This window comes from Alnus glutinosa, chromosome 10 (assembly GCF_958979055.1).
Source record: "Alnus glutinosa chromosome 10, dhAlnGlut1.1, whole genome shotgun sequence".
In the NCBI taxonomy this organism is placed as follows: domain Eukaryota; kingdom Viridiplantae; phylum Streptophyta; class Magnoliopsida; order Fagales; family Betulaceae; genus Alnus; species Alnus glutinosa.
Genome location: NC_084895.1, coordinates 13,761,986 through 13,776,638, shown reverse-complemented (window position 1 = coordinate 13,776,638; position 14,653 = coordinate 13,761,986). Strand labels below are relative to the sequence as shown.

The 14,653-nt window shown below is 38.0% G+C and overlaps 1 protein-coding gene across 1 annotated transcript; it reads right to left on the bottom strand.

Annotated features, from left to right (window-relative positions):
- Positions 1-3,418: 3,418 nt before the first annotated feature.
- Positions 3,419-5,983, bottom strand: LOC133879065 (receptor like protein 21-like). The gene is made up of 2 exons (XM_062317617.1): positions 5,590-5,983; positions 3,419-3,552 (listed from the first exon to the last, which is right to left on the bottom strand). The coding sequence occupies exons 1-2, from the start codon at positions 5,981-5,983 to the stop codon at positions 3,419-3,421; spliced, it is 528 nt and encodes a 175-aa protein (XP_062173601.1).
- Between the last annotated feature and the right edge of the window lie 8,670 nt (positions 5,984-14,653).

The following is a 14,653-nucleotide window of genomic DNA, read 5'->3' as shown; positions in this document are numbered from 1 at the left end:
AAGAGAGGAATGACAAATTTCATAAGGAAATAGCTGGAAATTCGGAGATCCTGAAAAGTCGATCGATCGAACTTAAAATTCGATTGATCGAAAATTTGCCCGAAGTCGATCGATAGAAATAAAAGTCGATCGATCGAAATTTCCCAGAAACTGCTTTTGCAGAGCGCGCCAGAACGCCCAATCAGAAGATAAAAAGCAGTCCTCCTTCTGATTTCTGCTGCAGAACACGCTGGTTTCGTGTTTGGGGTTGTCTCTAGCAGCAGAGGAACCCTAGAGGAGGGTAGAGGAGTCATTTCTTGCCCTAGCTCTCTTCTATAAAAGCCATAGCCATGCCCCTTGTTGGAGAGTAGTAGAGAGAGTAGGAGAGGAAAGAATAGAGCAGAAACTCTGTAGATAGGTTTAATTTCGTGCTTCTTGTAGTGTAATTCAGTAGTTTATTTTCAGATACTTTCTCTTTGTAAAGCTTTTCTCTCATTTCCATGGTTGTTCATCATTTTCTTGTGGTGTTCTTAGTCATGGAAGGCTAGTAACCTCAACTAGGGTTGAGGATGAAACCTTTCCATTGATAACACTCACAATCTTGCTGTGCCACTTGCACATTTAATGATATATCATATTAGTTGTTCAAGTTCCATTCATTTAAAGCTTTATCTTTTGCAATGAATGTGGTTAGTGGTGGATAGAGGACATTTTATGTGTTTCAACCGACTAATACATTGTTTTATCGGTTTGAATGATGATATCCATTGTGATTGAATGATACATTGGATGTTTTGATTTCAATCGGTACTCTTTGTGATTTGTCAATGTGTTGGATTCATTTAATAGTTCTTGGGTTTATGGTTAAGAAACTTGAATAACACCCTAAGCTTAATGTTCTTGGTGTGTTCAAGTGGGAACCAAGAGTGTGAGTTGTAGGATTTGGTTTGGTGGATTCCTTAACCTTAGTTCCTTTTAATTTGCATATTTCATTACATCATTTTCCTTTAGTCTTTTGTTCTTCAATCATTTCTCAAACCTTTGGAACTAGGTTAAAATGAGGTTGATTAAGCAAGACACCAATATTTGACCATTTCCCTGTGGATTCGACCTCGCACTTGCACACACTATATTGTAAACGATTCGTGCGCTTACGAGTACTATTTAAAACACACATCACACGTTCCAAACGTTCTTTTGTAAAAGAATCATCCATGCGGTTGTTACTCCAAGTAAAGTGAGACCCAGAGTAACCCAGATCACAAAGTTGACATATTTCTAGCATTGTACGAAATCCCTCCATCTGGGATTCTTGGCGGATAGATGCCCCTTCCTTCTCCAATTGCTTTAGAATTTCATTGAAGTCCTCGAAGCACAACCACGGGGTAGGTTGGATAGTTTTTAGATGCTGCAATAAGGCCCAAGATTCTGATCCTCGTGCACTTTCCAGATGACCATAAAATCCGATAAGCTTCCGTATAGGATTTCCATCTTCATCCTTCACGATAGCAGTAATATGCCACCTTGAATAAATATAGATTTCCAGGTCTCTAGCCACTTTCCACATAAGTGCAATCCCCCACTTTTGTGCACCAGATCAACCACAAAGAGACCATCAAACCCCAACCTCTGCTTTATTCTTTCAAGATGAGACTTCTAACTTAGGCTTTCCATAAGAAACACTAAGTTGGGCTGCTTTTCCTTTACCATCTGGTGGAGGTCACGAACTGTCCGAGGGTCCCCAAGCCCTTGGGAGTTCCAGCTAATGATAATCATTTTGCCAGGTGGAGTTGTGAAACAGCCTTCGTCATTGCCAACTGATGATAGACCTTACCCGGTATTTTGGTCCGTTTAACATGTCCCCTTTAGGAATTCTGAGGGATTGTTGGGGAATCTGGTTGCTTCCTTTTGCTTGCTAGTTCTATTTCCAGCGAGGTTGCTTCATCTTCCTTGGAACTTCCCCTTGCCTTACTCTTCTTGGCCCGTAAGGATCCTCCCCCTTTTTCTGTTGGATTGACATGTAAGTTACGTACCCCCATTTGCCGTTGGTGTTTGCATCATGCACTGTGGGTTAGATAACCCTGGTACGTTGTATTAGATTGAGATTTGTCTAGACTGGCCCATTTCCAGGCCCATCCAAAACCACCGTTTGAATAGACTCCTTAATGGGGATCCGGCTTGCATGCGGTAATTTAAAACTATTGCATGCATGCTGTAATGGAAACGGCCGTTTTCTACTTAAAACAATTTGCAAAACATAAACTTAATAACAAAAAATTTATTGAAACTTAAAAATTATAAAAATAATAATAATTAAAAACCAAAAATATTAAAACCTAAAAAATCAAAAAGGGTGGCCGGAATTGCCCAAGGGGGTGGCCGGCCACCCCATTTTTGTCCAAATGGGTGGCTCCCTAGGCCAATCTGGGGTGGTTCGACCACCCCAGATCAGCTTTGGGGGGGATCTGACAACCGCCAAAAGGCCAAAAAAAACAAAAAGGAAAAGAAGGTTTGGGTTTTGGCCGAGGGGTGGCCAGACCACCCCCAAAGGCCTTAGGGTGGTCGAAACCACCCCCAGGCCCCAAATCAAGTTCAACATATAAGATTTCCTCTGAATTTGTAACGGGCATCCGTTTCCCTTCATGCTCCCAGAATCACGCCCAGAATAATGAATTTCCTTATTGGCCTGATTGTCTGTTATGGGAGCCTCCGTAATTGTAGGGCCCAAAATTTCCTTGTCCCCACCCCTCGTCATTTGGATTTCCGGCCGTGCCAAAGTTTGTTTCAGTTTCTAGCTCAGGATTAGAGTCTGCTTGTGCCGACTATGAACTTGGTGGTACTTCCTTCTTATACCGAAGATCATCGGCCCTTAGCCAAACCCCCATTGTTTTGCACGACTATCCTCATTGAGTTTGAATCCTTTACTCCCCTTGCAACAGGAACTTGCATGATATATCTGACCACAAGTGTAACAGAACTGTGGCAATTTCTCATACTTAAAAGGCACCCAGAGAGATTTACCATTTAGATGAAGGGCTCGACCCCTATTCAATGGTTTGGTAAGGTCAATGTTAACTCAGAGCCGCAAGCAACATCCCCATCCAACCCCATCATCAATGACATCCACTTCCTACACCATCCCTAAAGTTGACCCAATCCTATGCCCCACCTCTCGATTCATGCAAGTGAGAGGCATTTCATGCACTTGAACCCAGAAGAGAGACTTGGTGAAATCCATTTGCGTTGGAGGAATACTTTCCTCCACTTCTTTGAGGACGAGGACACTTCGATCAAATAACCAAGGCCTTCCGTCTTTGACTCTGTTTTTATCACTCTCTTTAGAGAACTCGATCAGCCACAGGTTATCGTGGATCTCCTTAAACGCCACACTGTCCAACGTTTTCCATAGCCGGGACATCATCATTGGAAATGCTTCTTTTTAGATGCGGCTGTCGGATATGAATCTCTCAATGAGGCATCTTCCACTCTTCATACGTAAGTCAGCAGTATCATCTTCGATTATGGTTATGCCCAGCTTCTCACCATCTATATATTCAGCCATCCCTCTCATGCCTGTGAATGGCAGAATATGGTACTGGAACAACAAAAAGACTAAAACTCTCAGCCAAGAAAATTGGCAGGAGACTCAAATCACACACCTAGCTCGTGAGTCCTCTCAGAGAGAAAACCTAGAGGGCGGACTCACCGTATTCTTGTGGTCTCTCACTCTTTCTTTTTGGACAAATTTAATATAAAGGACCTTATTTTTTGGGAGGGCTTTTAAAAATTAAGAAGTCTTAAGCGGATGCTAATTTAACTTACTATTGAGCTGCCCTAATGTTAGATTTAATGGAAAAATATAATTTAACCCCCCAAACTATAAGCCATTCTTCGGATAGCCCCCCAAACTACTAACTAGCCCTCCAAACTATCAAAACTTTTGAAAAATGCACTTTTTGACGAAATATCCCCACACTACCCCTGTCACGTATCTTTTTTAAATTAAAAAAATAAGAAATTCAAAAAAAAAATTCAAAAAATCAAAAAAATTAAAAATCAAAAAATAAATAAATAAATAAACTAAAATTTTATTTCTTATTTTATTTTTGAGGTGGTGTTATTTCCCAACCGCGACCCGATCATCTCGACACCTCTCTGGTCACCGTTAGTTTGCAACACCGTGATGACTGATTTTATAGCCCGGCTCAGCGAGTTTCAGTTCGCAATCATCAGCTTGCTGATCTCGGCCGACGTTCATAACCTCCGAAAGATCAATATCATAGACATCGATGGATAGGAAATTAGCCATGTCTACATTCGGAGATACGGGGACAAGTTGGCTAAGCTACAAGCGTGCATCGTGCCCAACAACGATGCTAAAAAGAAGCAGTACGTCCTCCGATCGATTGCAATATTTTTAAAAAAAAAAAATGAAAATTTTAGTTTTTATTTTTTTTTAAAAAAATATAATTTTTTTATAATTTTATAATTTTTTTTAAAAAAAGTTTTATAAATTTTTATAAAAAATTTTTAATTCTTTTTAATTTTTTTTTTAAAAAATTTAATTGAAAAATGACATGAGAAAAGGGTATTATGGGCATATTCTGTGAAAAGTAGGCCTTTTTTTCAAAGGTTTTGGTAGCTTTGGAAGTCAGAGTCCAAGCCTTAGTAGTTCGGGGGGCTATCTGAAAAATGACTGGTAGTTTGAGGGGGGGGGGGGTAAATTGTATTTTTTCCTAGATTTAATCACTCTTATTTACATGTATATATTTTAAGGGAAAAATATAAAAAAGCCCCCTGAACTAATAGCTGATTTTAGAATAGTCTCCTGAATGTGACCCTTCAAACTACCAAAGTGTGCCAAAAGGACCACTCTTGTCAAAATATTCCTATAATAATACCCCTATTCTCTTAAAAAAGTTTTTTTATCCATTTTTTATTTTAAGTTTTAAGAGAATAAGGGTATTATAGGAATATTTCGACAAAATTGACATTTTTGGCACACTTTGATAGTTTGATAGGTTATATTAGTGCACTTGAAAATTCATTTTTTTACAAGTATCTAATGTGAGACTTTAAGTTTTAACCGGTCAGACTTAAACATCTGTAAGAAGGTCCCCATCCTATGAACAAAATCAAAACTGTAATAAATAGCTATACGTGAAAAATTATTGGAAGGAGAGAGGTTGGGTTTTTATAATTACCCTAGTAAATGGGAGAGGAATTGCAAAAAATTAAAATTACTATTGAATTTGTGATAGATTTTTATTGAATTTTGATCTAATAAAGATTTTAAAAGCCACGTCAATTTTGAAAAACACAAGAAAAATATGATGTGACATTTAAAATTACTTGGAGTTTTGGTAATTGGTTTAATTGAGAGAGAGAGATGAAGATCAAGGACAGGTAACACCATAAATCCAACCCTCTGTCATTCTGAATTTTATGACCAAAGAGAACAAAAGGGCTCAATGAAATATTTTAACTTTTTATTTCTTTTGGGTGGAGGGAATTAGATTGATCTAAGACGTTCAAAGGCATCTCTTCAACGTAGCATATAAAATAAGAAAAAAAAAGTAGAAAAAAAAAAAGGAGTGGCTCAGAACTTACTTTCGTTTGGTAGGCAACCACGAATTGCATTGCTGGATAGATTAAGAGTTGTTAGCTCCTTAAAAGGCACCAACAGGGACACGTTTAGCAACCAACGGTTGTTATAAGGATCTTTTTTCTTTAAGTTGTAGAGGGAAAGCTTGATCACGTGAGCGGAGGTAGAGTTGCATGTGACCCTCTCCCAACCACAACAGTCACTCTTTGTGTCGTCAATCCATGACGGAAGAAGGCCGCGGTGATCATCTGCATCAGCATGAATAATATTGGATTCCAGAAACGCCTTCAATTCCAGCAGAGCAATCCTTTCTTCCTGGAGGCAGGCAGCTGTGTGTCCATGAATTTGAAGAAATACAAGTAAACCCCACAACAAGACTTTCAGTAAAGGCCACTCCATTCTCAAATATTGTTTCATTTTTCTAGCTTCTTCGTTTGCACATTGACAAATATATATATAGAAAGAAGTTTGACAGTTTCACCTCGGAATCCACGATCAATGGGTCCACAGTTGTTGGGAATAAAATCCAATTATGAGTCCCATTTTACCACGCTTCTACTCTCAACCACTCAACCTCTATATCATCTCATTAGGAGTCCCACTCGACTATAACATGAGCGTGAAACACCCGCCAACCTCTATCTCATCTCATTAGGGGTTCCACTCAATCATAACATGAACGAGAAACACCCGTCAACCTCTATCTCATCTCATGTGGGGTTCCACTCGATCATAACATGAACGAGAAACACCATTCAACCTCTATCTTCACTAGGGGTCTTATTTGACCATGACATGAACGTGAAACACAATGACTTACTTACAAAATATCCTTATAAAGGGGATGAGGTATCAGGTAAAAAAGGACAAAAATTCCTCTTAAGAACCTTGACTCATTGTTATATTTTAATTCTCTAAAAACTTATTGATTTAAGCACCAGAGTACCAAACTCTGTTCTAACAATAACAACAGTAAAAGTTGACGATTATCTTTCTTTTGCTGTGCAACTGAAAGTCACTCTCATCTCTCCCACCAAGTTGCTACTTTTCCCCGAAAGACCCAATGCCCCCTGCTTGTACATGTCGGTCAAGAAGCTTCTCCACGAAGAAAAGAAGAAAGAGACCGAAACGTGTGTAAGAAAATCAAATTCATAACATTCAACTTTTTATGCTATATCAATAATTTTTTAATAATTTTTTTTTTTTTACTTTTTATGTCAGATCGAAACATCTCCACGTACATTTCACATGATCGTCCAAGACAAGAACACCCATCAAGACTTTTAGCAACATTCACATGATCGTCCAAGACAAGAACACCAATCAAGACTTTTAGCAAAAATCCAAATCACAAAGCCAGTCAAGCTTAGAAAAATGAACAATACTATATTCCTATTCACACACACCGCATGAACAAGATGCTCCCCAAAATGAAAAGTGAACCCCACCTCAATTTTTTTTTAAAAAGAACACATATAGTAAATCTTTGTACATACATAGATGATCTTCAATAGGGATATAAATTAACGAGTTGAGTTACTTGCAAGTTTAGTTGAACTCGGCTCGACAAAATTTGACTCGATTAATAAATGAGTTATTCGTGAACATGAAACTAGAGTTTGATTATTAAACAATATGTTGGTACAGTTTCCGGTATGGTGATGTGTCGCCTGGTGATTCGCTGCTGGGTTCCGATCTACAACTTCGATCCTGCAAAAAGAACAAACAACTCGTCGGGGGTGCTGACTACTCCCACTCCGATGCCTAAGTCCGTTCAATTTTCTGAAGAGTATTTTCAATCTCAAGAGCTCAGAGAATTCATGTTTTCATACCTGGTGGGACGGTTTTATTTATAGGCCGGACTTGCGGTCTTACCAGAATTCTTGACGCCTAGCTGGATTAGGAGTTTGAGTCCTAGCTTGGTTGAACTTTAACCTTATCTTCAGGGAATTCGAATGAGATTATAGAGTCTGAAGTTGATTGCGTTTGTACCTCTTTAATCTTAATTCTGTATCAATAACTACCTTATCCCATTAATTATGGAATTGTGGCTTATCCCTGATCTTCTGGGATTCTATCCTTATCGCATTCTAAGACAACTGCGGCATACTTCAGCCAACCTCCGAGGTGATAATATCCGAGATGTATTCGCTCCGACTTGGAGATCTCAGGATATCGCCGCACCATAACAGGGTTGTGTAAGGCCGAGATGCTGTTACTCCGAGATACTGTCACACTGACTTGATATCACCCCGAGCCAATATCACACCGACTAAATATCGCCCCGAGGAGTTATTACTCCGAGGCGCAAATATCCGAGATATGTTCGCTTCGACCAGACTAGGAGATCTGATATCACTCCGAGGCACGAATATCCAAGATATGTTCGCTCCGATCAGACTAGAAGATCTCGGGATATTTCATACCGTCACCTGGAATGTTAAGACCGAGACGTCTTTATACCTAGACGATCTTTCCTTTGCTGGGTCGGAACGAATGTCCGAGACATAACTCCGAGATGTTTCAGAATCCACGTGTCTTTAGGGTTCATTTTATCCCTAACAGTTACCCCCCTAATTCTCTAATTTCAAAAATAAATGGAAATAAGAGAATTATTTTCCACTTGCCAACCTGTACCTGCTACTGTGAAGGGCGCGTCTTTTCAAAAGTTCAAACATTTAAACCTTGCCGCTTCTTTTTCCAATGACGACGTCAGCTCTAAACCGCCGTCCTTTATCATCATGACACGATACTATCGAGGTAACGCATTTAATTCTTTGAATACGGAACGTACGCCTTTTCAGTTTTCGGAGATACTGAAATGATAGCACCCTTTTCAGTATTTAAAGTTTGGAGTACTTTCACTGTTCACTCCTCGATATTTTCTTTGTTCTCTCTTTCGATCCTCCAATGTCACCTTCTTCCTAAACTCTTTTCTTTCTCTGTATCCTCTGTTTCTCCTCTTCTTCTTTTCCAATGGCTCCTAAGAAGGCTGCTTCAACTGTTCCTGCTACGTCTCGGGCTCAGACGAAAAGGTCCGACGGCTTTGTGGATCTCTCTCCCTTGGAGAGTAGGGTGGAAACCGCCCTATTTGCGAAGCATGAGGGTGTGCTTCGTCTGAACTACGACATTCCTCCAATAGTGAGGATGTTTTACCAAGCACCTGAGGCTTGGCTTATCGATGGCGGCGACATCACCTTGTTTGAAAGGATGTTTCTTGCTGGACTTCAGTTACCATTTCCGGAGATTGCTCGGGATTTCGTCCTTTTTCTGATGGTTGCACCCAGCCAAATCATGCCTAATGCCTGGAGGTATTTATTTGCTTCGTACATCCTCTGGAGGCTCGTGCTGAAGAAGGAGATGAAGATCCTACAATTTTTCAACATCTATAGACCGAGGCAAACTTCAGAGGGAATGATTGAACTGTGTGTTCGTCACCCGCCTATCTTCATCAAGCTCAAGAGTGGGCTAACAAACAACAAGTTCTGGGAGATGCAATTTTTCAGAGTCTCTGGGGAGTGGGAATGCCCTGATGGTACTCTTCTGCCCAAGAACCGTAGGATGCCTCGGACCTGGCAATTGCTACGACCTGACCGAAGTGACCCCCCTTCTCTTAGCGTATCCGACCAGGAGGATGTCAAGAAGATAAGTGAATGGTCCGCAGTTAGGGTCAAGGCCGACAAATTTGAGGAAGTCGATTTTGATAATCTTGTCACCAAGGAAAACTTAAGGCAATTTCTTGGGTACGACATCCCGAGAGACAAATAGCTTATTACCAAGAGAGGAGCTATTAAGAAGAGGAACGATGCACCTCCATCTCCGAGGCCTGTTGCAAAGAAGAGGCCATTTAAAAGAACTGAAGAAGTTTCCGAGGATGTTCCTTTACGGAAGAAACAGAACATCCCTCTAGCTGCCTCGGGTGCAAGGAGAACTCCCCCTTCGGTACCATCAGCTAGAGTAAATGTTGAAGAGGGATCCGCGAGCTTTCGGGGTTTCGTTTCTGAAGTTTCCCCTACACCAGAAGCTGATGCTGCTCATTCCTTTGTCTTACGGGATGAGTCCGGCTCCGAGGCATCGTATCAGGGTGAACAAGGTGCAGAAACTTTCTTTGAGGAACCTCCTCTCGGAGCTTCTGCAGTGACTACTCCGGAACCAGAGAGATCTGGAGAAGGAGGTGAAACAATTCCTGAAGCCCGAGACATACAAGTCACGCGCAGGGTAAAACATCCAGCAAGAAAGCGAAAGTTTACAGCTCAAGACCGTATCGTTGAAATGTTCTCGGAGGCTGAGCGGATGTGGGGCAAGGCGGTTATAAGACCTTCTGATGCCGGGGAGGTACGTCAAGAGTCTGCTCCTTCAGGTGATGACTCTCTTGAAGATAGGGATGAAGATGTTGGTACCCCCCGAGATGAGCCTTTTGTCGAGGAGTTTGCAGCCGAAGGCACTCCTCGGACTCCTTATTCAGAACGTCCAGAAACTCCACCACTTCCTAAGGGCGACTGCGAAATGGGGCATGCCACCCCCCAAGCACCATGTACTATACCTGAACAATCCGAGACTCACACTGGAACACCTGAGGTGGAAAATACCGAAGAGCCAAGAACTTCTCGGGAAGCGGTTGTTCAGGACATGCCAGGCGCCGCTCTTGAAGTACATGGTGCACATCAACCCGAAACAACTCCTTATCTCGGAGTGCCTGAACGGTCTCGGGTCGACTCTGAGAATACCGCTCCTGAAGCAGATGTGCTTCCCGAGTCTTCTATTAGGGGCGGATCTCGTGTCTTTAATCATAGTGGGCAAAACATTCTTCTATTACCTATTGTCTTTAATCATATCCTCGAAGTATCTCTTAATTATAAAAGTTTACTGTCAAACACCGGAGTTGGGAAAATTAATTAACCATCTTAAACAAAATTGAATTTGACCTGTCCTTTGGGTAAAATGAGGACAAAATACAGGTAATATTTCAATAGATACGATATTTTGTCACCCTAAGATATACTTCTTGATTATTTTGTCCATGTGGCAAGGTGATCCTCTAGTTATGAATTTTTTTTTCTAAAAAAAAAAAAAAAAAAAAAAAAGTAAAAGTAAAAGTTGCCACATGGACAAAGGTTGTCAGAAGTTGTGTCTTGGGGTGACAATGTATCATATCTGATATTTCAATCCTCCATCAAGTGAAAGAAAATTCAAAAATAAACAATTGTGATACAATCTTGTGCATTTAGAGATATGATATTTTGTCACTTCAAAACACAATTCTTGACCACCTTACCCAAATTCACGATTAATGGGTCCACAATAAAAGTTGATGGTTATCTTTCTTTTGCTGTGCAACTGAAAGTCACTCTCATCTCTCCCACGAAGTCCTACTTTTCCCCAAAAGACCCAAATGCTCTCTTCTTGTACATGCCAGTCAAGAAGCTTCTCCAACAAGAAAGAGACCAAAAAACGTGGCATTTGGATCCACACCTTTTCGTATAAACAGGAGGACATCTAGTTAGTTACATTCCCGTGGAAGGACACCTATTCACGTGGAATGATATAAATATAATAAAAAAAATTAAAAAATTGTATCCATGTCATCCAGAATTAAGGACATAGATGTAATTTTTTTTATTACATTTATATCATTTCAGATGGGCACTAGAAGGAACTCTAACATTCCTCCATTTAGAAACATGGTGTATAGTAAAGTTAGTACATCTCGAAACTTTGGCATGACTATAAGGCTGAGGTAATTCTTTTATTTTGAACAAAGAAATCTACTTATATATATATATGAGAGACCAAAAGGTTTGATAATTAAGAGTATAAAGACTCCCTATCAAACAAAGTCAATATCAGAGGGTGGAGTTTTCTCCAACCATATAAAGTCTGACTTGGAACACAGCTGCCTAAATATTACATGGACAACAAAAATTGCTTCTCATTACACATGAGCTACAGTTAATGATCTAAGAGACGGTAGGTCTGAGCTAAAATTAGCCATAAAAGTCTAGTTTTGATCTAAATTCGATCAAGGCATAAATGCAAAGAGTAACCTACATTAAAAGGAAACAACACCCTGGCAGGGCCCCTAACATTTAAAAGCCTATTAAAAGTTATAAATAAGTTTTGTTTTTTACTAAAAGACTTATATTATTCGAAATCGTGTGAAAAGTTTATTGGAAAGTCAAATGGTTGGCGAACAAACTTTTTGATATTAGAGAGTTCAACAATTGCGAAATAAATGTTAGATTTCTACATGGCTATTGATGACTTTGATAAACATCTCCACATTCAGATGATCGTCCAAGAACACCAATCAAGACTTTTATCAAAATCCAAATTACAAAGCCAGTCAAGCGAAGAAAAATGAACAATACTATATTCCTATTCACATGAATCACACACACCTCCTTTATTACTGGCATGAACAAGATGCTCCCCAAAATGAAAAGCGAACCCCACCTCAATTTTTTTTTATTTTTTTTATTCTAAATTAAAAAAAGAAAAGAAAAGAACACATAGTAAATCTTAGTACATACATAAATGATCATCCGTAGGGATAAAAACGAGTTGAGCTACTTGCAAGTTTATTCGAACTCGGCTTGACTAAACTCGACTCAATTAATAAATGAGTCATTCATGAACATAAAACTAGGGTTTGATTATTAAACGATACATACTCGTATAAACTTGGCTTTAATTTACTTGGTTAATGTTCGTGATCCCGCTCGTATTAGGGTCGACTCCAGTGGCGGAGATAAAGGGGGGCGGGCAGGGGGTGGCCAAAATGTATGGAAAAAAAATAGGTGATTTTTTAACCCAAACTCTATTCTTCCTCTACAATAATGCCCCTACAAGCCCCTAAAAATTAAATCAAAATATTCGTTCTCCTGTATTTGCTCATCAAAAGAAAAATAAATAAAAATTAAGACAGCTTACCAGTCCTAACCTAGTGGCAGCAGCACCCTTAAAAAATGGAAGTTGCCATCAAATTTGGGCTGATATTGAACTAAGAAAACCTAAACAAAAACTAAGAAAACCTAACCCAAAACCAAAATTAGATACATGAATGATCGACACGTTATCTGATATATCAATTTGGCATATATTTATGAAGTTTGATAGATACGTTTTTTGTGATACATATATTATGTTATAATTTATATTTTGAATTGTAATTACCATACTTTTATATATTATAATAAAAATATAGTATATAAAAAGAACAAAAAAAATTATTTATCATTATATTTTATTATTTTAATTCTGCCCCTACTAAGATAGATTCCAGCTCCGCCACTGGTCGACTCGTATATATTTATTAATGTATATATATATACATGAAAAAAAATAGGTTATATAGTATATTATTTATTAAGTAATAAATAACAATAGTCAATATATATTAAGCATCAGTAATTAATTGGTTAAATATATATTGAATAGTAAAAGTGAATAATACCAATACTTAATTATATGATCTAATGACAATTTGGATACTTGATCATATTATTCATTTAATATATAATAGAACCATATGATCATATAACTATATAATATTGTGCCATAAGATCATTAACGAACCATCAAAGGAAAAAGTCAACAATCCATACAAGGTAACCAAATAAAGACACAAAGGCTAGCACAATCTCAAGAAGGAAATCAAATCAACTCAACGGCTAAGTCATCTACAAAAGGCAACCAAATCAACACAACGGTAGCACTATAATTCTCATCAATTCTATATATTGTATGAGCTATTTTTTCTCTTGTATAACAATCAATAATCCTGTATATATACCAACGTACAATCAATGGAATGAAAATAGTGTGCAAAACATTCTTCAATAATTACCTCGTCTTTAATCATATATATCCTCGAACTCTCGAAGTATCTATTATAGAGGTTTACCGCCAAACACCAGTTATTTTTTTGAAAATCAAAACACCAGAGTTGGGACAATTAATTAACCGTCTGAAACAAAATTGAATTTGACATGTCCTGCATGTGGGTTAGAATGAGGGCAAAATAGAGGTAATATTTCAAGAGATACAATCTTTTGTTACTCTAAGATACAATTCTTGACTATCTTGTCCATGTAGTAAGGTGATCTCCTAGCTAGAACTAAGAAATTTTTTCTTAAAAAGAAAAAAAAAAATGTAAGAATAAAAGTTGTCACGTGGGCAAAAGTGATTAGGAGTTGTGTCTTGAGGTGACAATGTATCATATCTCATATTTCAATCCTCCATCAAAGGAAAGAAATAAAAAAATAAACAATCGTGCTACAATCCTGTACATTTAGAGATATGATCTTTTGTCACTCCAAGGTACAACTCTTAACCCTCTTATCCATGTGGCAAGGTGGTCACCTTGCTGGCTTTAAGGTTTTATTCTATATTAAAAAAAAAAAAAAAAAAGTATAAGTAAAAATTATCACATAAGCAAAGATAATCAAGAGTTAATTTTAAAAGTGACAATGTATAATATCTTGTTTATTTATTTTCTTTTCTTTTCAAATGGACCCACCTAACGTCACACGCCCCACTTTGGTGACTTTGAAAAGCTACCTATAGTTTCCAGTCAAGCTACGCAATCTTATATTCAAAGAATGAATTCATTTTTTTTCCCTCTCCAAGTAGGATGGGTTACGCATATACAAAAAAAAAAAAAAAAAAAAAAAAAAAAAAAAAAAAAAAAAAAAAAAAAAAAAAACCAAGTAGGATGGGTTATGCAAGGTCATTACCAAATTATCAAAAGTGGTAATGTTGGTGTTGAATTTTTCAGCCTTTTTCAATCCACCTCTCATCATTGGGGATTTTTGTTAACTCGAGCGACTAACACAAAATGTTTCTTATACCCCTATAAATTTTTTAAAATATAAATTTATCCTTAATTAAAAAATTTGAACTTTGTAAAGCACTCCCAAAAGCTTATACATTTTTATATGCAAAATGGCTAGTCAAAACTTACTTTATATATTTTAACTAATGGGTTTCAAAAGGTAAGTACCATATATCACATTATCGATTATTTTACTATATCATTTAAATATATATTTTTTTATTCTTTCTTTATCT

Bases quoted from the DNA above. Each gene is read 5' to 3' on its own strand.
- LOC133879065 (XM_062317617.1), bottom strand. From the start codon at position 5,983: ATGGAGTGGCCTTTACTGAAAGTCTTGTTGTGGGGTTTACTTGTATTT. The intron at 3,553-5,589 runs GTAAGTTCTGAG...TGCCATTCACAG, and splicing joins TGGTTGCCTACCAAACGAAA to GCATGAGAGGGATGGCTGAA.